Genomic DNA, 24,741 nt, shown 5'->3' on the forward strand with positions numbered 1-24,741 from the left:
GGAGCAAATCAGAGTCTCTGTGACCAGGTTGTAAAAGCGGTCAATGTCAAGGACCTGACGCACCCGCCTGTGAAGACCTCCACTAGTCAGAGGGCTTTTACAGGCTTGGTCCGCACACAGCAGCCTGACTTTCCACAGCCTATACGGCATCCACAGCAGTAAGGGATGGGCAAAAAATCTGGCTGATGTTGGTGCCTGGTGGTAAATAAGGGATGGCTGTGGAGGGAAATACCACAACTGGAGATGGTCCTGGAGCTCCAAATTCCCACGAGCACCAACTCTGAACAATCCTGTGGAGACCCATTGGTGATCCTCCTGGGGCATGGTTTTAGGCCACAGGAGAGGAACTGCAGCAGAGTGCTCAGGCTGGAATGCGCTCTGTAGACACAGAAAAGGACAGGTCAAATAAAGACAAAAAAATACTAACCAAACATAGTAACAAGTGCAATGTTTTACCACATTCACTCCTAAACTCTGCCCCTCCACTGGCCGATGCCGTTGTTTTGGAGGCGGTAATGGAGGAGCAAGAAAAAATGATTCTGCACTTGGAGGCTGTGGTGGAGAGATGGTTTGAGGAGGACCACCTGCTAGCACTGGAGCCTCACACACATGGGCAGCTGCATTTGTAGCAGTGGTTGAATGAGTCTAAAAATACAAGGTATAAAAAAATTGTATCATTGGAAAAAATTTTTTCAGCAAAGAATTAATAATTATTCATTACTTACATGAGCTTTCCGTCCAACATTTAAATTTGGCTTTGCACTCTCCACATGCTTTCCACCAAATCTGGACCTTTTAAACTTTAAAGAGAGAAGTATTAATATGACAATTGTGAACCATTTTAAAACACATGCCATCATATGTACCGAAGAAAGGGTGAGCTTGGGCCTTTTCACCAAACTTGCGGGTGTAGTGTCAGCCGTGGGATGCTCTACTGGAGCAGTGGTTGGGAGCTGAAATATGACAAGAATATAAAATATTTGAATTTGTTATGAATTCTCTCTCACATAAAGCTATAAAATCTACCTACCATTAAGGAGCTACATTGACCACTAGTTGATTGGTCTGCACTGCTTGTGGGTCTAGATGAGGCTGTAGGCACTTGCTGCTGCATAACAAAAATGTATAAAACAGTGCATATATATACAGTATGAAATAAAATTTCCAAGAAAGTCTGACTTAGAAAGATGATGGACAAAATCACCAGTGATTTAAAGAAAGCACAATATTACTGTTCTATTCTATGTTAATAGTATAAACAATAATGTATAAGAACCCCTTTCATGCAAATGACGTGACAAATTTAGATTTGGGTTTTTTATTCAGTTATTAGTGATGTAGTTAGTTTTAACCTTATGACCTTCTTTTACCTGCTACGCAATTTCCTCTGCTGTGGAACAGACCTTTTGCCAAACCAACCCAGATAGAAACAACAGAAATTGTCCAAGAATACATTAATATTAAGAAATACCACATTTTTATATTGTGTGCACACTGCATCAACTGTAGTTAAACTGAAAGAGCCCAAATTAGCCTACCTTATGAGGATGAAATCCACACAAACACATCTGTGGCTGGGAGAAAAGCGTCCGCTGGCCTCTCAGCTGCAGAGGGCACTTCTCTATCTGTAAACAAAACAAAAGATGCCACTTACTTACCAAATTTTGTCTTGTACAAGTTCTTGTTTTATGCTCATACTGTACATACTGAAAATATAATATGTCTACTACTCAAAATTAATATATCTATATATCTATATATATATATATATATATATATATATATATATATATATTCCTTTTGATACTTTTCCTACATACCTTCTGATACAGACTGTACCACTTCTTTTGCCTTGGAGCAGGTCGGTTACCTGCATCTGATGGCCAGACACCAGTGGAGGCAAAAGACCTGAGCCGCGAGACCCACTCAATATCATCCATAGCCTTGTGGCTTTTTGATTGTTGTTTGGACATTTTCTGTAATGACAGATAAGCAGTTGTATTCATGTTATAGTGTAATTACATTAAGTCATCATGGCAAGGGCCCAAAATGAGGGATTACAGAGACATGCACCGAACATGTATGCAACACATGATATGTACCACACCAGCTCAATCCTGTTAATAACCAGGGCTTGACATTAACTCTAACCAACTAGTCAAACACTATTAGATTTCTATTGTATTCTACTCTCACAAGCCCCTTTGTTCAGATGAGTGCACATTTGATTTTGTATGCTATAAAAAGAACTAGTTGTACCATGTTTTTACTGTTTTGTTTTCATAGATTGTATAGATATATAACCTTTGATAGTTTCATATCAAGCCCTGCTTGCCTAGAAAAGGCGGATTATTTTGGCGCAAAAGTGCACTCCTTTGCATATGCCTACAAATAAACCATGAATATGGTACCAACACATGCTCAATTGTATTTGGTGACAGCGTAAAGTGTTACATTTGTCATAAAGTTAATATGAAGCTACTGATGGTAGTAGTGCGAACCTAGCGTAAAAGTTTGTTTACAACATTGGCTGATCGATAATGACAAAAGCCGCATTTAGCGGCAGCAAACAGGCTAGCAAAATCCTATATGAAAATAGAAACAATTGAATATCCAATAATACACATAAAAGTTCTTACCGGAATCGTCAAGAGTACAAGGAGCAAGAAGGATGAGTTCAGAGTTCAGCGTTCAGCATTCTGCATTCAAAGAAACAGCATCGGCAGCTTCAGCATCCACCTGTCGTGCGATTGGCCAGCAAAAAATGGACGCCTCTAGATGATAGGCTATTGAATTATTGACCCACCCGCCTGATTGGCCAGCGAAAGATTGAATCTCTAAGGTGATTGGTCGCCATATACAGTCCTACGGCCGTCGGGTACCGCCAGCCGGGCCTGTAACGAAAATAATTGGGGGGTCAATTTTAGGGTTTCCCTGCCAAATCCTGTACAGCGACTCGACGAGCGCTAGGACCCAGGCAGTGCCGCACAGAGGCTTATCGCTGTCGATGTGCGGTGATCCGGACCAGACTGAGTCCATGTATGTAAGCTAGCCTAGCGTCACCACCCAACGCCCGCGAAACACGCTCATTTCACACGGGTCCATCCACTGTAAACTCTCGCGGAGACCTCATCTTCCGCTCGATAACAGCCGGTCTTGAAGCTGAAGGTCAAGGTGGAGGCCGTTATTTGATGTGAAAGGGTGTAGATCTGTGCGCCTACACACACATACACACACGCACAGAGAGAGAGAGAGAGACTCCAGACATACAAGATGGAGTGCCAGTGGAAACCCGACGAGCAGGGACTTCAGCAGATCCTACAGCTGCTCAAGGAATCACAGTCCCCGGACACATCAACGCAACGATCCGTCCAACAAGTATCCTTTACCTCACTGTAAAACAGAGTGCTGGAGGATGTCGGGCGAACGAGGGGATGGCGGAGGTCAGGAGGAGTTGGCCTGTGATTAGCTCATCCGTTAGGTAGTGCTTGAGATTTGAAAGACACGCAGTTAGTCATTTGGTTTGTTTATATTGTATCTGTAGATTTGGATGGTGTCAGCAGGTGTATATAGCTGTAAGTCGGGGAGTGTTTAAGTTAAAGGGGTAGCGTTAGTTCACCCAAAAACGAACATCTGCCATCAGCCTCACCCTCACCCTCACGTTATTCAAAAAATGTATGATTTTGTTTTATGGAACATAAATTAAGAAATTTTGAGAAACGCCTGTGTTTTTTTCTTTTTTCTTTCGTACAATGGAAGTCAGTGGTCACCAAAATTGGTATCAACATTCCTTAAAATATCTTCGTTTAATGTTACATCCCACAGAAGAAAAAATGTCTCAATAGTTTAACGACATTGGGGTACGTAAATGTTGACTGAATTTTCATTTTTGCGTGAACTGTCCCTTTATGCTTTAGATCAATGCCGTGTTTAGCTGAAACAAACTCATATTTGAGATTCATTTCAAACAATCATCTTATCTAATAAACGCTAGGGTTGTGCGCAAAACATACATGTTTTACAGCAATTTTGGGCATCATAGGAGCGTTTGCAACACTTCAAACTGAAATGTTGTCTAGGTAGGCAGCTCACTGTTATGAGCCGCAGATTAGACGGACCTCCATCTGCAGTGGCGCGAGTATTATCACGATTTTCTGTCACATAATCGGATGCAGCTCAGACAAAGACATCTGACATTGGAGATGTTTCAGACTTTATTCCACATAGGGAGAGAAGTGAGCAAGATGTGTCAGTGTGTGAACTGTGACGCCCCTTCATCTAGCAAATTATGCATAGTCTTTTGTCCATCAGAACGCTATAAAAATGCTATACTAAAAACCTTTACGACATTTTAAGCTTTTAAACGGTAAAATGAATATCACAACAAATATATCCAGTTATATAAATACGTGTCATATATTTTTGCTTAATTGCCAGTACGTAAAAACTAGATACATTATTTGGATACAAATTAGCTAGAAACAGAAAAAAAAAAAAAAAAAAAGGTAACCAAACAGTTTTGGTGACCATTGATTTCCATTATATGGAAGCAAAGAAAAAGCATTGCTCAAAATATTTTCATTTATGTTCCACAGAAGAAAGAAAGTCATACAGGTTTGGAAAAATGGATGAGAAAATGATGACAGAATTTTATTTTTGGGTGAACTATCCCTTTAAGGTGGGGGGGTTTCTTTAAATGGAAGCTGTGGCCATATATCTGTGGCCCTGAGTTAGTTCTTCTATGCCACAGGTGTCCAAACCCGGTTCTGGAGGGCCACTGTCCTGTAGAGTTTAGCTCCAATTTGCTTCAACACACCCGCCTGGAAGTTTATAGTATGTCTATATCATCTTGATTAGCTGGTGTAACGGACTTAGGCCTGTCTTTAGCGTCCTTTTTTGTGTGCCCGCCTCCCACACTGGAGACTCCAGTTCGAATTCCGATTACACTGGTTCAGGTGTGATTAATTGGGGTTGGAGCTAAACTTTGCAGGACAGTTGCCCTCAAGGAGTAGGATTGGACACCGCTTTACTATGCACTTTCTACACCAGCGATGGGCCACGTCAGTCCTGTGCTGCGTTCCAGTCCACTTTTAGACACGCACTTGCGAACTTCCCTAAGCACTTCCCCTCGGGGGAATCCCTGCCGCCATTTTGAAGTGCGTTCCACTTCGTGAAGTGGACGAGGGAAGTTTATATGGACAGACCCTCGTTCCCTCGATCTTGACCGAGGGAGCGAGTCTACTTCAAATGTACACTTCAGGTACCTATATGTCCCACAATGCAGTACGACTGTGACGTCACCACACATCTCGTCTAATCACCACCACATTTGGATGCTGCATTAAACAAATTCTTAAAGGAAAAAAAATGTAAATAATAAATCAACTCCATAGCTGATTCCAAGTGATCAAGGGCTTAGGACGTTCCAGTTCAGCCCATTGCAGTTTCCGCCAGTAGTGGGCACTCGTGCAACGTAAGCAATGACGTACATCCGAGTGAACGAGACGGAGGGAAGTTAGCGAGTGAAGGGCATGACAATTTTGGACTGGAACGCAGCACCGGAGTGCCGCTGTCCTGCAGAGTTTAGTTCCAACCCTAATCAAACACACCTGAACAAGCTAATGCCTGGTACACATTGTACCATTTTGGGGTCTCCCAGATTAAAGATGACCAATCGTGCAAATTTCTGTGGTCGTGGCTCCTAAACGGTGGTCCTACGCCGTACAGTGAGAGAGGTTAAAAGATGGCCGTTGTCACGGTCTTGTGACCAAAGATAGTCTGTGATAATGTTCTGACAGTGTCAGAAATTTATCATGATCATCTCACAGTGTGTTTGCTGCTACGACCTACATCTACTGACTAGCTAATAAAAATGCGACATAAAATAGTGTGTTGATCAACGCGACATAGTACTAAAACTTAAAACTACTTACCTCAAGCTCCATTTGCAAAATTGGCATGCCAAGTTGTCTCCTTTTCCCTAGCCAGACCAGCCCTGTTCTACAGAATTATCTCAGATGATAGCAGACTTACTGAATTATTTTGTATTATTTTTCATTTTGTAATGTTTGTAAAGGCTACTCAGTGATGTTTGTGTTTTTATTTATTTTTTAAATTAGCTAATTTTTAATTGCATTTTGTCCCAAGTATATTTTATTTTATTTATACAAGTAATTTTTACTCAATGTTAAATTAAATTCACACATCATTTGCGTATTAACCATTTTCTCATATATTCATAGTTTCATTCATTGATGCAATCATCCATCCACTGTAAACAGCATGTGGTTAGTCCATAAAGTACGTGCACTGATGCACATTTCCCCTGCTGTTTGCATTATCCTCTGTCTCTCTGGTCTGGATGTCTTTCCTTAATGTTCACCACAGAAACTTGAGCAGCTCAATCAATACCCGGACTTCAACAACTACCTAATATTTGTGCTCACAAAGCTAAAGACAGAAGGTAAGATGTGCATGTCAACATTAACTTATTGTATTACGCTTGATTTATAATTTTGATTTGGAATGTGAGAGTCAAGCATCTGGATAGATATGGGTCATGTTCATTTGAAAGCCTATAACTTTTTTTTTAATGATTTTTACGTAGTCACATTGTGTGAGGGGAGGCACTGCTAGTAGTTGCAGGAAATTATCTTTTGTCAGTCTGCAGTGTGGTTGTTGCAGTTTATGAGGTTTGCCATGACAGGTTGTGTAGTATATGACTTATATTGCTGTTTCTGGAAGGGAGTTGAGTCAGGCAGAATGAAGCTCATTTCTAGGTGGTGTTTAGTCTCTGTAGTGTCTTCTGAAGCCAGTGTCTTTATAGCTGGTGTGACTTCAGGTCAGTGGTAATCTGTCAAGTGCACTGGGAGCTTAGCTGCACTGACCTTTTGAATCTGTGTCCTCCGTCAAGCCCCAGGTCACAGAGCATGTTTTGAAACGACACAAGTTCATCTGCCAAGGTTTCTCCCTCTTTTTCCTGAATTAGCCCAAGGTCCATTTAAAAACAGAAGGTTCTTTATTAAGCATCTACCAAACCAGCTCAGAGCTGAACAATAAGGTTTTTTTTAGTGTGAGCTGTAGTTTTATTTTAAAGACAATTTATTAACTTTTTATTTTAAACAACATAATTTTACAAGTGTCAAAATAATTTGATATAATATAAAACAGAAGGTCCTTAATTAAACATCCACCCAACCAGTTGGCTCAACAGTTTGGATTTTTCAGTGTGGGCTGTAGTTTTGTTTATTTTAAACAATTAAAAATAAAATATTTGTATATTTATTATATTCTATGATATTGTATTATTTCAAAACAGAAGGCACTTCTTTATTAAGCATCCACGCAGTGCGTTTTAATTATTTGAATTTTTAAAGGGATAGTTCCCCCAAAAATGAAAATTAGCCCATGATTTACTCACCCTCTCAAGTCATCCTAGATGTGACATTCTTCTTTCAGACGAATACAATCGGAGTTATATTAAAAAATGTCCTGGCTCTTCCAAGCTTTATAATGGCAGTGAATGGCCGTTTCTGTTTTGAAGTCCATCAAAGAGCATCTATCCATCATAAAAGTGCTCCACATGACTGCGGGGGGTTAATAATGGCCTTCTGAAGTGAAGCGAAGCGATGAGTTTTTGTAAGAAAAATATCCATATTTAAAACTTTATAAAGTAAAATATCTAGCTTCCAGCCAAACAAACATACGGATTCCACTTAAGCCTAAAACACAACTTATGCGACGTACTGCTGATATTTGCGCTACGCCATGATGCACTACGCTACTTCTGACATCACAAGTTGCGTAAGTTGCGCTTTAGGCGTAAGTAGACTGCGTATGGCCGTTTGGCCGGAAGCTATAATTTTACTTTGTAACATGTTAAATATGGATATTTTTCTTACAAAAACTCATCGCTTCGCATCGCTTCAGAAGGCCTTTATTAACCCCCCGCAGTCGTGTGGAGCACTTTTATGATGGATAGATGCACTTTGATGGACTTCAAAACAGAAACGGCCATTCACTGCCATTATAAAGCTTGGAAGAGCCAGGACATTTTTTAATATAACTCAGATTGTATTCGTCTGAAAGAAGAATGCCACGTACACCTAGGATGACTTGAGGGTGAGTAAATCATGGGCTAATTTTCATTTTTGGGTAAACTATCCCTTTAAGCCACATGTTTTATGTTTTAAATTTATAATAATACATGCATTCTTATAATATTAAGATTTATTACAGTTTATCCCTGCAGTTGTTTGTGTCTTTCTTTCCTTTAATTCTAATCTTGGCCTTTGCCGAGGGCTGTATTTTCCACCCAATCTGAAAGTAATGCTTTTCATCCTTTCTTTCTCATAGATGAGCCTACTCGCTCTCTCAGTGGCCTCATTTTGAAGAACAATGTTAAGGCCCATTACCAGAACTTCCCAAACGGCGTGTCTGACTTCATCAAAAATGAGTGTCTGCAGAACATTGGAGACTCTTCACCGCTCATCAGAGCCACAGTGGGTGAGTATGGACCGACAGAACTTTTATTTATCTGGCTCTGAGCCAAAGCTTTTGCCATCATAATGTGAACAATATTATGCCTTAGGGGTCTGTGTATAGCTTTGTGTTGTCTGTCTTGAAATAAGATTTTTTTTATTGACTACGTGGTACAAATCCGATTTTTGTGCATATCCGATTGGAATCCGAGTTTGAAGTGTGAATGGCAAAAAATCACATGAAATCTGCTTCAAGCTGCATTCATATATGGTTTGAAATCCTATTCAATTACATTTCTGGAAATCCATTTCAGTCTGACCGCTCTGATTGGATTTCGCATGGTTTATGTGACATTTTGACGGCACGTAAACGTCAGACTTTGTTATAGGAAACATGTTGAAAGTCGCTGCTGAAACAAGGGGGTGTTGTTGCAAAGTGCCAGACGAGCTGAAAATGACAAAATAATGGAGACGTTTCGTTGGCGGAGACGACAACATGTAGTAAAGCTGCTCATACCAGCCTCCTACGGTTCTGCCACTGCCTCAGAAGACACAGTAGTCCAGCCAGCCGCTACACATTGTCATATTGGAAATAAAATTGCGTATAGCCTACCTAGCAACGTCATTGCCATAGAATCCAATGCAGATATTCTGGAAAATGAAAGATTGGCATGGACACACAAATCGGATCAGAACAGTTGCGATACACAGTGTGGACAGTCAATCATTTTTTCCAATTGGATACACAAATAATCAGATTTGGACTGACAGTGTGAACGTAGCCTATGTCTGACACAATGTGTCTGAATTAGCTGCTTTTTGTGATTGTGATTAGACTGTGAAGAGGTATATGCAGTGCTGTGTTTCTATGGTTACCCAGCATCTTGCAAAGCAACATGAAATATATAATTCCTACTCTACTTGTTTATTTGGTTTGAAATTGGTCTTTTATGAATGTTTTCCCACACATTGATGAATACAGTAATGGCCAAAAGTGATATCTGCAGGAGATATTTGTTTTTAATGACCCTACAAGTTCGATTAAACAATCACGATATAAGGGAAACGTATTTATTTTGGTAAAATATTTTAAAAATGAGAAGTACAAAACACTAAACTTGGTTAAGGAATTTATCTGGCAAAATGATTTACAGCTACAGGTTTTATTTTACTATGCAAAAAAGAAAATGCTTAGAAAAACAAATAAGCTCACAGGAAAAAGCATGCATTGACAACACAATTAGTTATTAATATTTTGTTGGTTCTCTCCTTTTTTTTTTTTTGCATGTGTTCGTATAACAGTCTGACCAAAAATTTGGCATATTTCATTGCGATCACAAATAATGATAAAAAAATATTCCAAGCATAACTACACAGTATGCTTAAATCTTCAACACATTTTGAATAATATTTGAATAAAGGGTGAAGATGTCAATCTTCCGAGGCCGGACATGACTTTTGGCCACTACTGTATATTAGTTATTTGAGTATAATTTGAACACATATTTTATCTATCTATCTATCTATCGATCTATCGATCTATCTATCGTTCGTACTTCTAGTACTTATAGAAATTTTTACTAAAAGTAATAATCTTAATAGTTACTTGAGTAAGAGTAAAAAAGTATCCAATGAAAAAACAACTCAAGTAGCTAGTTACTAGTTACTTCGGATCATATAGGCATATATATAATAACGTTATTATTTAGATATTTAATTTTATTAAGCATTTAATTTAAATGATAATTATTATCATAATTAGATGGGCTATCTTTGCAACAAACACAAAAGAGACAAGCATTATTTCTATCATCTGTAGCCCCAAAATCATTGCATGTCCTTTGGTTTGTATAAAAAATAACTTATACAACTACTTTTGGATTATTAGACAATGTCGAAATAAAGTGAACATGCAGAGTTTTGCGTTCAGATGCATGTAAAGGGAGCTTGCGCTCATCACCGCTTTCTAGTAGTGGTATCGTGGCATAATAATCTGTTTGGTTGTAAAATGTATTACCTGAATGGAATGAAATCTAATATAGCTCTACCTGTGGAATCGTTCACAGACAGCATACGCAGATTTTCCACTAATTAAGATCTTCATCACTTGCAAGCAATAGGATGCTTTTGCAGATTTGCTTAACGGTCTTAATTTCCTATTACGACTTCGAGTGAGAAACCAGTTCAGACGATTCAGTGCGTGCAGGAAACTGAATGCATCATTCAAACTGATTAGCGGACCAATTTAGACAGTTTTGCCAACTTGTTTGATCAATTCATTGAACAGAATCGACTCAAACGAGTGATTCATTTGTGATTCATCGCTCATGCCCCAGAAAAAAGAGACCGCACGCTTGGAATAAACTACGCGTTTATTAACATACATTGCATCAAATTAAAGTAACGAGAGGAACGTCGCCCAGCGTAACAAAGTAAAAGTACAGTTTTTTTCATTAGAAAAGTTAAAGTACCCACATATAAATCTAATCTTAAAAAGTAAAAATTTTCCACAAAAAAAATACTCAAGTAAATGTACTTCGTTACTACCCACCTCTATATGTCTGTCTGTCTGATCACAATTTAAGTCTTGTCCGGATCTTAGTGATTCCATGGCCATCTCTCGTCATACTCGAGAGTCTGTCCATTCATTTTCTAAAATGCTATACAGACTAGTCTACTGTAAATGGTGCATTATGTGGATATGTTTGTTCTTCAGGTATTCTGATCACAACTATAGCCTCTAAAGGGGAGTTACAGAATTGGCCGGAGCTTCTACCTAAACTGTGTTTACTGCTGGACTCAGAGGACTATAACACTTGTGAAGTAAGATACACACACTCTTTCCGAAGCTGTCTGCAGTCCTTTCTCTCCTCCTTGTGTTTCTCTCATTATCCTCTGTTTCTTTCTCTCTTTGTCCCTCTAAGTGGAGCTGTATGATGATGGATGTTGCTGACTTCTCATTTAAACCTGTAGTGTGGCTCATTGCTTCATGATCTAAACTCTCAGCAGTATATCTGAGGTTTGCTGATACACATGTACTGCAGCATTTCTCCACAGGGAGGTTTCTCTGCTTAGCTTCATGATGTGAAAGGAATGTGATCATCAAACTGCCCTCTGTGGGATTTATACATCTGTCATTGATTTAGTTGGTTTGTTATTGGTCTCTGTGTTTGGTTGTAATGTTTTGTTGTAGATTGTTTCAAGCTTGTGTATAAATACTTATTTTTGTAATAACTTATTCGGATGGTTGTCGGATGGTTGTGTTCTTGAATCAGCATATTTGAATGATTTCTGAAGGATCATGTGACACTGAAGACTGGAGTAATGATGCTGAAAATTCAGCTTTACAATCACTGGAGTAAATTACATTTTAAAATACTATTAATAGAAAAGTTTTTTTTAAATTGTATTAATATTTCACAATATCTTCCATTTCTGAATAAATGCAGCCTTGGTGAACATAAGAGACTTCTTTTAAAAACATCAACACATCTTACTGGCCACAAACTTTTGTATGGTCATGTACATACTTAATAATAATTCAAAAACATTATAATTTTATTTAGCAAAAATAACAATCTGCTATGGGTGCTGTGCATTGATATGGTCAACAGATGTTTTACGTCTTATCTGCTACTATTGGTATTAGTGCGTTCACGGCACGTTGTCATAATTACCATAATCATGAGATTCTGACCTGTAATTACAAGTTCTACAAGGATATTCATTATTTTGACAAGTTAAAACCCTGATTTGATTGATTTGTCCCCTCGCACTTATTAGGTAATAATATTGATATTTGACATGGTGTGAATGTGTATGCACCATATATTCTATATGCTATATTGACCATTTAGAAGCTAGAACTGGATCAATCTGTTTTTATAAATTTGTAATAGCAAATATATAAATAAAACTATTATTAGTATTATTATATATACGTACATTTAGAGACTAGTTTCAGTCCCCACTGTCATTATCTATGCAATAACATTAGTATCCCTTTGGACGAATTTGTTTTGCTAATGCATACACGTAAAACTCTGAGCCCTGAGCATCTGGACTCAAGGCTAAGAAGCTGAAGTTTTGGCATTAGGTCAGAACAGTGTACATGTACCCATGCACACACAAACCTATCTCTGCTTTGATGTTGCGTAGATTAAGTTTGCATATTGGAGGTTTGGCCTTTAATATAGGGAAATGCTTTGTAAACTTTGCTTGACCAGCTTCTGTGTTCTAAATACAGACATACAGGGCCATGACCCCTGGTGAACCCACACTTGTCCTCCTGAAATAGTACTTTTATGTGCCTGGGTGCAGTAATTGAGTAAATTGTATGTCACACACCCACACACATGAACAAAGAGACTCTGAACTCGCAGTACAATGCTCTGCCCTGTGTGACTGCGAGACACTTGCTGAGCAGGCTTGTTAGCACAGATTGAGGCCAGTTATTTTCTACTGGGGAGATCAGATGTGATCACAACTGATCATAGACACGTTTGGAGACTGTGCACACTTTCAGACTCTCCTGTCCTTCTCCTACATGACAGTGCTGTTCAAAAGTCTGAGTCCACATTAAAAAATCGAATTGAATATTTCTAATTTAAACCTGTAAATTAGCCTAAGTTTTATGGTTTTGAAGTGTTATAACATAAAAAGAGAAATAGACATTAATTGTAAATTGTACAAACTATTTTCTCATGAAGGGGGATGAATGAATAACCAATAATATTAAGGTATTCAATTCAATTCAGATTTCACTTGATGATAATATAATTTGAGAAAAAAAAAACTTAGAACAAATGATAAAAACGCAAAATAGGTGCATGTTTGAGTGTCACTTTTTTTTTTTAAGTTTAGGTCAGTAAGATTCCTTTTTAAGAATTACTACTTTTATTCAGCAATGATGCAAAAAAAAATAAATTAAAATTGTATTTTAGATTAGATAAATGCAGCCTTATTGAGCATAAAATACTTATACTGACCCCAAACTTGAACAGTAGTGTACATTTAATTTTTAGGGGGGAAAAAACCCTATAGTTAGTCTGTTTTACCCAGACTCATTGCTGTATTCAAAATATTTTTTCTTATTTTTTTGATGTGTAAATTACATGCACATTACATTGCTTGGGGTGTGTGTGGAATGTCACATCCTCTGCCTGTAGTGATTGGCAAATCCTGATGCAGCATGCGGTCTGACTATGTCGAATATGCATCTGTAATTAGTGGTGTGCATGTGCCTGAAAGATGCAGTTACATCAAAGTTACCAAGTTGTGAGGAAACTCTCTCACATGCCCATGCTATCTTTCAATGAAATGCTGGGTAAGAGAATTAAAAGCCATTCCTCCACAGCCATGCATGTGCTCCTCTAGCTCAACTGCTTGGATTATGCTGAGCACCATGCCAGAGACATTATATGGGGGAGGAGGAGATGAACCACTTTTAGATAAATTAATGGGAGAAATATTAAGGCTCAATATAGTGGCAGGCAGCAGGAATGAAAGTCTGCCTTTTAATAGTTTATTTACTCCTGAATGTGCATTAACTGTATCCACCTGGAAATTACAGCATATAGTGTGATTTAAGCTCAAGAAACTAAATATATTATACTGCTACTGTCAAAATGCATTTCTTGTTTTAAATGTATTCTTGACACACTCGAAATTAACACTTTTGGAGATTTCAATCTTTATCTCTTTACGTAGATGTGCTTGAATGCCTATTACTTACATAGAAAACAGGTGCCCAAGATGAACTGACTTGACTTACAGAAACTTTGAACTAGGTCATGGGTTTAATTCTGAGGAACCATACTCCTTAAAATAAGCAGCTGGCAACCTAGCGGTGTGTGTGTGTAAAAAGGAGGATGCATCCATCCACCGCTGTGATCTTCTAGTTTGGTTGTGGCATGTGGGTACTCATGTTGCTACATGAAGTCTGGAGCAGTTGAGAGACATTTCCAGAATGTCAGGGATGACTTTATTTAGCTTGGGCAGAGTGGTTTTGCTCTCTGTAATGGGTTTAACGTCCAAAGATGTCATGTTATCTAGTTGGAATGGTTGAGATGTTTCTGACCTTTGAATCATAGTTTATTGACTTATTGGTTTAGTGCATTTCGCACTAATTACTAATAGAGGTCGACCAATAGTGGATTTTACCAGTAACGTTAACTAGGTTGGACCATGCTGACCGATAATCCACCGATAGTTTTTTAAATGGATGCTGAATGAACATAACATAAAATAGTTGAACGATGGCCATGTTTAAATATCTACTCAGACGCCATAATATTGAAATTAACACACATATTTGCTTCTATTTTAGAACACTTGATGATTATCTAAGGAAAATGACAAAATATGTATTACAGTGACGATAAAAAAATAACTAAAATCAGATGCGTTTCTGATTCATTTATACGTTTCTGTTGGCTGCATGACGATACACTTTGCTTTCTCTTGACTCTAGCTTTAAATATGCAACTTCACTGCATAGCGATTGCATAAAAGTGACCAGCTGGATATAAACTAATGCAAATAGATGGTAACAATTGTGAAATTTAATATTTGGGTCGGGCTTTCGTGTGTTTTTGTCATTGTTTTAGCCGCTTGAGGTACTAATGTTAGCATCCTCTCAGCCTTGACTGTTCTCCACTAATGCTGCATCTAGTGCGCCATTGGCTAGTAAAATCTTTATTTTACCCTCCAGACTTTTTTCATGGAATACAAGAACAATGCAAATGAACAAATTCTACATAAATATAATATAAAATATAAATTTCAAGCACTGTTAAAGACAAGTAAACAGTGCAATTAAAATAATAACAAATAATCAAACTACAAATAAACACAATAGAACAAAGATCCAAATTAAATAATAAAATGATTTTCAGGTTTTACAGGTAGATCTAACAGTAGTTATAAACGTATTAGGTACAGAAATTGAATGAAGTATTCAAATGTAAAATAACACTAAACACTGTAAAATAGCATAGTCTTCACTGTATAAATTAAATATATATATATATATATATTTTTTGTATTGAGTCTTTTGTTGTTTGATTAACATTAAAACGGACAGCTGCAGGTATATCGTGGCTGCTGTCACTGTAAGACAATGCATTCATCATTCTGATACTGTTACACGCATTTTTCTATCTCGACTGTTTACATTCACTTGAGACATAACCAACTATGTTTACTAGGATACTTGCAAGATGGGCATTTTGACATCATTTTGTGTGAAATTGTCAGCTCAAGTGCAAGAAGACATGAAAGAGCTCAAAAGTATTTGCGTCCTGTCAGACTTTGCTTTCTGTCAGACCCGCACGAGTTATCTTTCGTGTCTTCTTGCGCTTGAATGTTTAAATTGGCAAGGCAAAAAAATTATAAATATTAGGGGTGTAACGGTACGTGTATTCGTACCGAACCGTTTCGGTACAGGGCTTTCGGTTCGGTGCACGTGTGTACCGAATGACTGAATGCAATATTTTGTGTGTGGAACATAGGTACATTTTCGTGTTTCCACACGAACATATTAAGTGGCGGAAGTCTCCGCGTTCAGCGCAAATCCCGCCCTGCAGCTGATTCTAATGTTTTTTTTCCTATTAGACATTCTCTGGTTTTACCCGTGTTTTACCCGTCGTCACTGTAACAATGAAATAGACTGCATGGCGAAAAAAAGCTTTTCCGCTTCGTGTGCGCCGCCGCACTCTCCGTTCCGTGGCGTGCGCGCGCGCGCGCGCGTGTGTGTGTGTGTGTGTGTGTCGACGACCCGCTGCGCTCTCTGCTCAATGTTCGAGTCCGTGTTTGCGCTGCGCGTTCTGCTCTGTCGTTAACGGCCCAAACACTCCAATCATGTACCGATCACGCACTGGAAAAGCAAAGTCCGCTCAAATAAGGTGAAATTTCTCAGTAGTAACTTAGATTTCTGTTTGCTGAGCTGGTATAGTCATGCTGGCAACAATGGTAAAATGACCTGCTCTGATCACATGCTCTGGTAATAATAGCTTTGTATAGCTTTGGACTATATTTTATTTTGATAATTATTAAAAAGGTGGAAAAAAAAATCTTAAATTGATTATGTTGATTGATTATTGAAAAATAATAATACATTAATATATTTGTTTAATATTATTTTAATATAGGGCTATTTTCTGTTCCTGCACTGTAATCATAGTTATTTATTTATATTTTTCATTATATTTTATTATGTGATATTGGTTTGAGACTGAGAGTATTTTATTTAGTGGAGAACTTTGCAGCAGTATTTTATTTCTTATTCTTTTTTATTTTATATCTATTTTATTATATTTTATTAAAAAGTGTTTAAAAAAGTGTAAACAAATTGTTAAAAAAAGTTTATAGTAATAAACAACCTGCAGTTTAATGTTTGCATTTCTTTCCCTTACTGTACCGAAAATAAACCGAACCGTGACTTTAAAACCGAGGTACGTACCGAACCGTGATTTTTGTGTACCGTTACACCCCTAATAAATATGCAAATGATAAACTTTCATGACGATGCAGCACGGCCCCGATCGGGACAGTGACAGTTCTGTCAACTCTTGGCCATTGAGCAGTCTTGTTGAGCCCTGGATTTAGATCTAGCTCGTCAATTCTCTTTACGTGGCATGTGCAAAAGCCTCTCTCTTTCTCTCACGTTGAGTGCGTGAGTGTGAAAGAAAGCGACAGAGGGCACTCTCAGCCAAGTGACGGTACGTAAAGCTCAGCAGGCAATGAGATTATATCTGCGCTAAACTTATTTTTTACTTCAAGCTCAATCACAGACAACTGAAATCAAACAATTTTCTAGCCATTGGCTAATTAAAGACAAATTTTTAATCACCTAGCTTTTTTGGTCGCATATGTGAGTGATTTACTCACATTGTAGAGGGTTGCCTAAGTTATTGGAATTGTGACTTTAATTGTCTTCCGCCTGTACAGTGTTAGTCTTAAGGACTGTTGCACAGGCGCATGTACAATAATTGGGTATGATTCATTGAAAAACATTGTTTAAACCCTTTCTAATAAATATTTGTAAAGCTTATTTGGATTTTACGTACAGTAATTACCTTTAAATGACAGTATTCTGAAAATCCAGTCTTTGGTTTTGACCTTGAGAGGCTAGAGGCTTCCTCTCTGTGTTCTTCTCAGCTCAAAATGTGCCATCTCTGAAAAAGTGCAAGCTGACAGTGGAGACAGTTGCCATAGCGACAGCCGAGCCAGACAGCTCGTTGCCACGGCGCCGTTTGTGCTCGTGACCTGATTAGATTCCTTACAGGTGGAACGTCTGTGAGATCAGGAGGAAGCTTGATGTTTTGGGTGGGTCTGGCTTTGGCATTGTTCTCTATCAGATCCTTTTCTCTGAGGTTTTGAAATTTGTTCAAGACTGAATTTAGCTGGTTTAATTCAGTTAATCATTTAGCAAAGTTAGCTGGATGTCAAAATATATATTAAATTATATTTTAACTATTCACTAAGTGTGGATTTGTTTAAATTTCTGGAGTAACTTGAAAAATGGGTTAGAAATACGGGTTGGAAATTGTAAACAAATCAGTAATGTTTTCATTGAATGCCATTACTTATTAATTTTTTTTTTAGCAAAAGCCAACATCAAGCTTTTTTTTTTTTATCAGGCTGTCTTGGAGATGTATTATAGCTGCAAAATGTACAGTTATCCAACTAGTAATATCATATATAAATAATGTGTATATATAAACACCTTTTCATAAATAAAAACACTTATAAAATGTTGCTAATAATGATGATATTATTAATATCAATATTAGTAATATCAAAAATAATAACAACAATAATGATTATGATGATAATAATTATTACTATTGAATGACCTTTATTACAGACCTTATTAGGATATATTGAGTTACTTCAGAGCAATGCATGACTGAAATGTCTATGGATTAAAGCAGTAGCTATGAAAGCTTGTATCTGCCACGGAATAAAAAAAAAAAAGAGTAAAAGATAATTGCAACTTTTTATCTCACAATTCGGTTGAAAAAAGTTATATATATATATATATATATAGGTCATATATATATACTTTTATTTTGATGGTGCTCCAGACTTTTATTTTGACGGGCGGCGCTGAGAACACCAGCGCCTGAGAGAGAACGGCAGCGCATGATCACACAGCGCTCACACACATTCTCCGTCTTCATTAGTTTATGAACTCTGTCAGTCAGTCATATCTAATACTTTGTTAGACAGAACTGGTAAACAAAGAAAGTAAATGGTATGCGAAAAAGTAAAGCGTTGCTTTTATTTTATTTGTAACAGAAAAGGCAAACAATATGAATATTATATATATATTAATCAGAATATCTCTGAATATCTAATAAACATTTAATTTCACAAACCTTGCAGATTTAATTGAATCCAGCTGTGATAACTTGTGAAGTGTGCATTTGTAGCCTGCATAAACGTGTTACTGCGAGTGACGGTCTGTCCGTGCGAAGTGAGTGAATGCGAACAGAAGATCAGCTTCACAAGAGACGCGATCGAAAAACTTTAAATCCTTAATTTTAAAATATCCAGTTACCCACTGTGTCATATTCTTACCGTTTTCAATGTGTGCTGTATGTAAAATTAGCGTTACCTTGTCTTTATTTGAAAAAATATGATTACCAGTGCGCACGAAATTACCAGATTACTGAGTGCCCTGTTACAGTGTTTACATCCTTAGTGTTTATTCACATATTCATATATTTTTAAACAATTACTTTATTTGTGAAAAATGCTGTAATAGGATTGCAGATTCAAGAAGTTGCCATCTAAAGTATAAGCATGTTTATTTTAAGGATTTGTTTTATAATTTATTAAATATTGATTAAAATAAATATAAGTGTATATATTAGGCTTGGCGCGATAGTCGGTGTTACCGGTGTTACACGGTGTTCAGTCGCAACACCGGTTGCATCACTTGCCCACCCGCAGCACCGCAAAAAAAAAAATAATTTTTTTTTTTAAAGCAATTACGCAGTATCCGTATTTTCTGTCACCAGTTGACTAGCGTTGTATGATCACGCTCAACCATTCAAGCGCAACAAAACAAGAGACCGCGCTGTAAGTCCTGCCTATTACACACACACGCACACACGGAAAAGACGCGCGTCAGTATCGAGTTCTCTTTTCGGCCTTGAACAAAACATAACACACACAAATTATGCCAAAATGTCCGTTTTGTCGAGTGTTCTCATAAGAGCAAATGATTTAAATAATATCATAAATGAATGTAGAGATTTGTGAGAAAATGGGACGCGTGTCAGATGGAGTGTCATTAATGTTAATCAAAGAACAAAGGTAAGAGAGTAAATTACTCACTCAGACCCGGCGCCAGGAGAATTAGTATACCGGTAGCCTAATAATCATGAATACACTCTCTTGTGTGCATGAATGAATCTTTTAACACATCTCCGGCGAACGGCTTCTTCACGCAAAATAAAAACTCTTCATAAAGCGCAGTGAAATTCATGTGGCGTTTCCTGATGGAACGAGGTTGTTCGTTAACTTCATTTTATACGTGCAATTCACACGAGCTCTAAACGAATGTGAGACTGCTGCGATTAGTCAAACTTTATTAATGAAACAAAATCAGAGGGAATAGTTTCTTTAATGTATTTTTTTCTTTTAGTTTTTTTTTTTACCGGTTGGCCACACGGCTTTCATAGTTTTCAGTTAGGCTAGTGCAGAGACCAGGGCCGGGTTTCCCGATAACGATGTATCTTGGATCTTAAGAGCGTTCTCTATGTGCAAGGTTACGCTCGGCTCGTCACACGCCGCAGTTCCACGCGCGTTTCCAAAAAATGCACTTAACATGAATGCGCGAGAACGCATTCGTGATACTTAAGAGTCACTGTCCATTCGCGAAGTGCTGAAATAATAACATGCGTTTTTCATGAATAATAACGAACCCACCATTCAAACACTGTGGTTGGATCCGAAATCGCGCCCTATACACTCAAATAGGGCGTTATTGTTCTCAACATAATCTCAAGCAGTGAAAAATAGAGGACACGGACAACGCGCTGAAAGACAGGACCGAGCAGGTAATATTTAATATGAAACAAAGTCTCAACTTTCAAATTTGGTCAGTCAAACAAAAATAAAATAGGCCTACCGTTTTTTGGCTCTTTAATGTGTCGTGACAGATTGCCTCAGTTAAAGCCAAGTTCAAATCCACCGAAGTTTGTCGCACAAAAATTGTGGAATTTGATTGGTCAGATCGCATGTCAATCAAACTCAATACGAATGATGAATTGACGCCATGTAAAAAAAAACAAAAAACATCACTCTAACACCCCCCACCCCCACGATGAAACCGGTAATACCGGTGTTGTCACAAGTCGATTAACCGGTGGGAGAATATTATCACCGTCACATCTCTAGTATATATAAATATCGGCCACACTGCTCTCTAAGATATCGGCATCGGCCATCAAAAAACCAATATCGGTCGACCACTACTTTTTTTTTTTTTTACTTTTTTTTTTTTTTACAGTGACAGAAACTAGCTTCCATAACCTCATAAACGTCAACAGCCTCACCAGCTGTAAATCTATCAATATTTGTAGGGATACAAGCAGGGCTAGCTTAATCCATGCATGGGCCTATGTACAACAGTTAATATATTGACAATAATTGTTAATACGATAAGTACTATAATTATTATTTTTTATATTATATTATTATTAATATTTATTATTTTCTCTCACTCACATATACTGTGTACAGGCCATGAAAATGTCTATTTGTTTTTAAACAAATCTATAAATCTGTCCAGGGTCATAGCCAGGTCCATAGTGCCTACTGAACAGATCACTGTCCAAGACCCATGTTACTCCTATGAAGATTTCTTGAGAGGATATTTCCTTTCTGTATGTGTGATTATATGTTGAGTTGCATCCCTGTGCATTGGTGTCAGAGTTGATTACTTTGTTTTATGCTTTACTGTCCAGTTGCTTAAATATGGTTAAAAATGATTACGCCCACTCTGTCTCTCTGCCACTACAGTATTTCCCAGGTTCTACTATAAACTCCCTTAAATGAATGATTTTGGCTGTATGCTTTGCATGTCACCTTCAGTGTAGACAGTCCATGAGCCAGCAGTGAGCTTGAGGCAACGGCAAAAGTATTATATTTTATTTTCAGCAGCACTGGCTGCACATCATGCCAAAAATAGAAATGGAGTGTCTGTTAGCTGAAGGCCTCTGTGTCACCGTCTGACATTCATTGCTGGTTTGGGCAGTTTGATTGATTGTAATGGAAGCATTTTAGATAAAAAACGTGAGGTTGTTCAGTGTAAAGGGGAAATATATGATTTGTCTCTGTTCCATTTCTGTTGGGTTTGTCCTTCAGGGGGCTTTTGGAGCTCTGCAAAAGATCTGTGAGGACTCTGCTGAGATCCTGGACAGTGACATGCTGGACCGCCCGCTCAATGTGATGATCCCTAAGTTCCTGCAGTTTTTCAAGCACAATAGCCCCAAGATCAGGTAAGACAAGCATGTGTTCCCTGATGGAGCACAGCTGTATGAAACCACATTAACATAATAACAATATTATTGCGATATCTATAGAAAAAAAGAAAGAAAAAAATATTTTACGCAATTAAAAAAACTCCCACACTGTGTCTTGCTTTTGTCTGTCATCTCCTCCAACATGATTTTGTGCATATTAGCTAAACATTGGACGCTTCTCAATTGGAAGTCTGCATCCTAGTGAGGCTGTGTCCTTCCTAGTCCAGTCCTTCTGAGGCTTGTAGACTACAGTAGGGCTGGGCAATATATCGTGATATCATTTTCCTAGATGAAATTATAACAAAAGTTCAATAAGTGTTCGATATAATGTTTGTGCACTATGCAAATAATGCTGCGCATGCATGTTGCAGACCGTCGCATTGAGTGCTGCCATTCCTGTTGCGTATGAGAAACATTAAATGGCAAAAGCCAAATGAAACAGAGCTGCTCGTTTGAACCGCGCGCCTTACGGAAATTTTAACAGTTCGGCTCAAAACACACCGCAGCGTGAGCTCAGAGCGAACGCAATTACTCATTGACCGTCTCAATCATGCGACCACTAAACGCGCTCTGAGAATCCTGTGAGAAGTGCTCGAGTTCGGTGCAAAGTTCTCTCATACAAACCACAAAGGCCTCGTGATTTAAACCAGATGAAACAGCGCTGACATTAACAACACTGATGCCGAAAGCAGAAGAAACATAAAGCCACGATATAATGTAGTTACTGTGCAATTCTAAGAGACAAAACCTGTCATTTTAATTTGTGAAATGTTCACCTGTTTGGCGAGTGTTTGCGATGTTCTGATGATAAAACCTGGTCTGGTTTCTACAACTTTCACTCAGGAGCAAAAATCAGCTTTTAAACATGAAAGAAATACATATATGACATTTATCGTGATAATTACTGATATGAAAAAAAATATTGTGGTAATTTTTTGGCCACATCGCCCAGCCCTAGACTAGAGTCCTCCTCAGCATTAAGCACTAAAATGATGAGATGGTCTAGTAAGTGCGCATGGCTACGTCATAAATGTTTCCTCACTTAAGGTCATGGCACATAAGCAAACTATTAAAATTAGTTGTGGAACAAGTCTTTATATAAACAGACTTTCTATTAATGCAATACAGAGAATGACAATCGCCTGTGGTCTCCCAGTGGTTTTCATTAGACATAGCATAATGTGATTGATTTACAAAAAATAAAGCCTTCATCTCCGAAATCCATGTTTTTGTCTTGCATTGCATAATGAAATTGGACGAGCTCAGTTCCGATTCATTTTTCGCTAATTCTCTTTTGAATTATGAAATGTGAATTGGAATGTGTGCAAAGGATTGTGGGTGACTGAAGGACGGAAAGATGATGAAAGATACAGATGATGCATCCTTGAAAATAAGCAGAATGAAGGATGCGAAACAAAGACTGCCTTCCTTTGATCAATCAAATTGAGACAGCTTTTGACGGAGCCCGAAGACTTGGAAGCCTAGATATGCAGCCTTACTAGGACGCAGCCTTCCAGTTGACTCACTGCGTCGTCTTTTTCCGTTTTATGACGGCTGACAACCAGCGTTATGGTGCAGTACCGCCACTTACTGTGTTGGAGTGTCAACCACATACATACTGGCCCTGAAATGTTTGTGATATATCTACACGTATGTATATATATACATTACAATTTGCTGAGCAATTGTTCAGACTTGTTTGATATATGTTCTGTGCTTGTTGTCTGTTGTAGGTCTCACGCCATTGCCTGTGTCAACCAGTTCATCATCAGCAGAACACAGGCCCTAATGCTGCACATAGATCCTTTCATTGAGGTACCACCTCCAAACCTGACATGTCAAAAATTAGAATTCTGTCATGTGCTTAACCTAACTATTCCATATTATAGAATTATGATCCAAAAATGTTGATTATTGTGATTATGTTTTTTATATTTATGCATGTGTCTTTGTACCTTAGAACCTGTTTGCACTGGCAGGTGATGAGGAGCCAGAAGTGAGGAAGAACGTGTGCAGAGCTTTAGTCATGCTTTTGGAAGTCCGACTAGACCGTCTCCTTCCTCAAATGCACAACATCATCGAGGTTAGATCACACCTCCTGTAGCTCCTAATAAAAACCTTATATAACTCTATTACATGAGCGCTGAAAGAGAACTTTGACTTCTGCAGGAATTAGCTACTGTCTTAGATGATCATCAATAATGGTTGTAAATTTTTAATGATAAATTTGCCCAGCAAATCCCAGAGAGGCAAAATGAAGCAACAGCAGCCTCTTGTGGACTTTCTTTAGCAAGACTTTTGTGGACTAGTTTGTTAAAAATGCAATCGATGAGCCTTACTTATGAAACGTGAGAAAAATTCATTTCTGTGTAGTTTGTATATCATTCAGTGGGATAGTTTTTTTTTTGTTGTAAAAATATTTTTTTTAACACACAATTAAGCTCTGTGCTCGTGTTTCATGAATAAGGCTCAAGGTTATTGTTTCTATTTCTACTTCTATTTCTCAGTACATGTTGCAGAGGACACAGGATCAAGATGAAAATGTTGCTTTGGAGGCTTGTGAGTTTTGGCTCACTCTTGCTGAGCAACCTGTGTGTAAGGAGGTTCTGTGTGGACACCTGCACAAGTGAGCGCGCACACACACACACACACACACACACACACACACGTGTGTCTTTTTGATTAAAAAACATCATCTTTATCAGGATCGGTCATGTTTTTCC

At 38.0% G+C, this 24,741-nt stretch overlaps 1 protein-coding gene across 2 annotated transcripts in view; it reads left to right on the forward strand.

Moving 5' to 3' along the window:
- The first annotated feature begins 2,839 nt into the window (after positions 1–2,839).
- tnpo1 (transportin 1) overlaps positions 2,840–24,741 on the forward strand; it is a 36,714-nt gene continuing 14,812 nt past the window's right edge. Inside the window, exons 1-8 of one of the 2 annotated variants that reach the window (XM_079870839.1) lie at positions 2,840–3,378; positions 6,388–6,463; positions 8,356–8,505; positions 11,197–11,303; positions 21,861–21,994; positions 23,752–23,833; positions 23,979–24,101; positions 24,526–24,644. In XM_079870839.1, the coding sequence (XP_079726965.1) occupies positions 3,274–3,378; positions 6,388–6,463; positions 8,356–8,505; positions 11,197–11,303; positions 21,861–21,994; positions 23,752–23,833; positions 23,979–24,101; positions 24,526–24,644 (896 nt within the window). In that variant the 5' untranslated portion in view covers positions 2,840–3,273. The remainder of the gene's footprint in view (positions 3,379–6,387; positions 6,464–8,355; positions 8,506–11,196; positions 11,304–21,860; positions 21,995–23,751; positions 23,834–23,978; positions 24,102–24,525; positions 24,645–24,741) is intronic. The other variant, XR_013821216.1, reaches the window with a different exon arrangement.

This window comes from Squalius cephalus, assembly GCF_949319135.1.
Source record: "Squalius cephalus genome assembly, chromosome: 5".
Classification (NCBI taxonomy): domain Eukaryota; kingdom Metazoa; phylum Chordata; class Actinopteri; order Cypriniformes; family Leuciscidae; genus Squalius; species Squalius cephalus.